This window comes from Corvus brachyrhynchos, unplaced genomic scaffold (assembly GCF_000691975.1).
Source record: "Corvus brachyrhynchos isolate BGI_N302 unplaced genomic scaffold, ASM69197v1 scaffold212, whole genome shotgun sequence".
NCBI classification, from domain to species: Eukaryota; Metazoa; Chordata; class Aves; order Passeriformes; family Corvidae; genus Corvus; species Corvus brachyrhynchos.
Window position 1 is genome coordinate 189,689 of NW_008236768.1, and position 1,582 is coordinate 191,270.

A 1,582-nucleotide genomic window follows, 5' to 3' on the forward strand; every position below is an offset into this window, starting at 1 on the left:
CGCTCTCGCATCCTTCCGGCTCTCCGGGGCTGCAGGGGTCGGGGGGCACTGGGATCCTCCCGGCTCTCCAGGGCTGCAGGGGTCGGGGGGCACTGGGATCCTCCCGGCTCTCCAGGGCTGCAGGGGTCGGGGGGCACTGGGATCCTCCCGGCTCTCCAGGGCTGCAGGGGTCGGGGGTCACTGGGATGATGAGCGGGGACCGTGCCCGCAGGCGCGTGCGGGAGGTGACGCGCACGGCGGTGGCAGAAGTGGCAGCTCTGTCCCCAGACGAGCAATTAGCCCAGGGGCAAATGAGGCTCCTGCGGTTTTTGACCCAATTTCTCAGGCGAAACTCGACGGGGGAAGGAGAGGAGGGAGGGAGAGAAGGAGGAGGAGAAGGAGGAGGAAGGCAGAGCCGGTCACGCGTGTGTCGCGTGTCCCCGCGGGTGTGTGCTCACACGCGTGTGACATGTGTGACATGCGTGCCCCCAGCCGGGGCCGAGCCCCGGGGCGGGGACGGGGACGGGGATGGGGACGGGGAGGGGGCGGCGGCTTCGCAGCTCTCGCCGGGTTTATTTTTGCCGGTGACTGAGCTGAGGCGGCCTCGGCGCGGCCGCCGTGACTCACCCGGCACCGGGAGCTCTGCGGGGCTGCGGAGCCGGGGGCTGGGATGAGCAGGGATGCTGGGGTGGGAAGGGGTGCTGGGATGAGCAGGGATGAGTGGGGATGTAGGGATGATAAAGGACGCAGGGATGAGCAGGGAGGTGCAGGGAGGTGCAGGGATGAGCAGGGATGCAGGGAGGTGCAGGGATGCAGGGATGAGCAGCATTGCTGGGCCGTGTAAGGATCCTGGGATCTGCAGGGATTCAGGGATTCAGGGATTCAGGGATGCAGGGATTTGCAGGGATGTGTAGGGATTTGCAGGAAATCAGGGATGCAGGGATGAGCAGGGATTCAGGGAGATTCAGGGATATGCAAGGATTCAGGGATATGCAGGGCTGCAGGGATGTGCAGGGATGCAGGTATATACAGGATTTTAGGGATGCAGGGATATGCAGGGTTTCTGGGATTCAGGGATGCAGGGATGCAGGAATATGCAGGGTTTCTGGGATTCAGGGATGCAGGGATGCAGGAATATGCAGGGTTTCAGGGATTCAGGGATATGCAGGGTTCTAGGGATGCAGAGATTCAGGAATTCAGGGATGCAGGGACATGCAGGGTTTCTGGGATTCAGGGCTGCAGGAATATGCAGGGATTCAGGGATGCAGGGATGTGCAGGATTTCAGTGATTCAGGGATGCGGGAATTCAGGGTTTCAGGGATTCTGGGATAGCCAGGGTTTCAGGGTTTCAGGGATGTGCAGGGTTTCAGGGGTGCCGAGATTCAGGAATTCAGGGATGTGCAGGGTTTCAGAGATGCAGGGATGCAGAGATTCGGGGATTCAGGGATGTGCGGGGATTCAGGGATGCAGGAATTCAGGGATTCAGGAATCTCTCCCACCCCGCACTCCCTCTCCCTCTCCTCCTCCTTCTCTCCTGTGCCAGCCCCGCTCCGCCAGTGCCGCCTGCAGAGCTGCTCCGGGAGGGTCACCGCGCCCCCCGCGG

At 62.5% G+C, this 1,582-nt stretch overlaps 1 protein-coding gene across 1 annotated transcript in view; it reads left to right on the forward strand.

Moving 5' to 3' along the window:
* Window positions 1-188: 188 nt before the first annotated feature.
* NR2C2AP (nuclear receptor 2C2 associated protein) overlaps window positions 189-1,582 on the forward strand; it is a 3,660-nt gene continuing 2,266 nt past the window's right edge. The window contains exon 1 of the mRNA XM_017727507.1: window positions 189-224. Within this exon, the coding sequence (XP_017582996.1) occupies window positions 189-224 (36 nt within the window). The remainder of the gene's footprint in view (window positions 225-1,582) is intronic.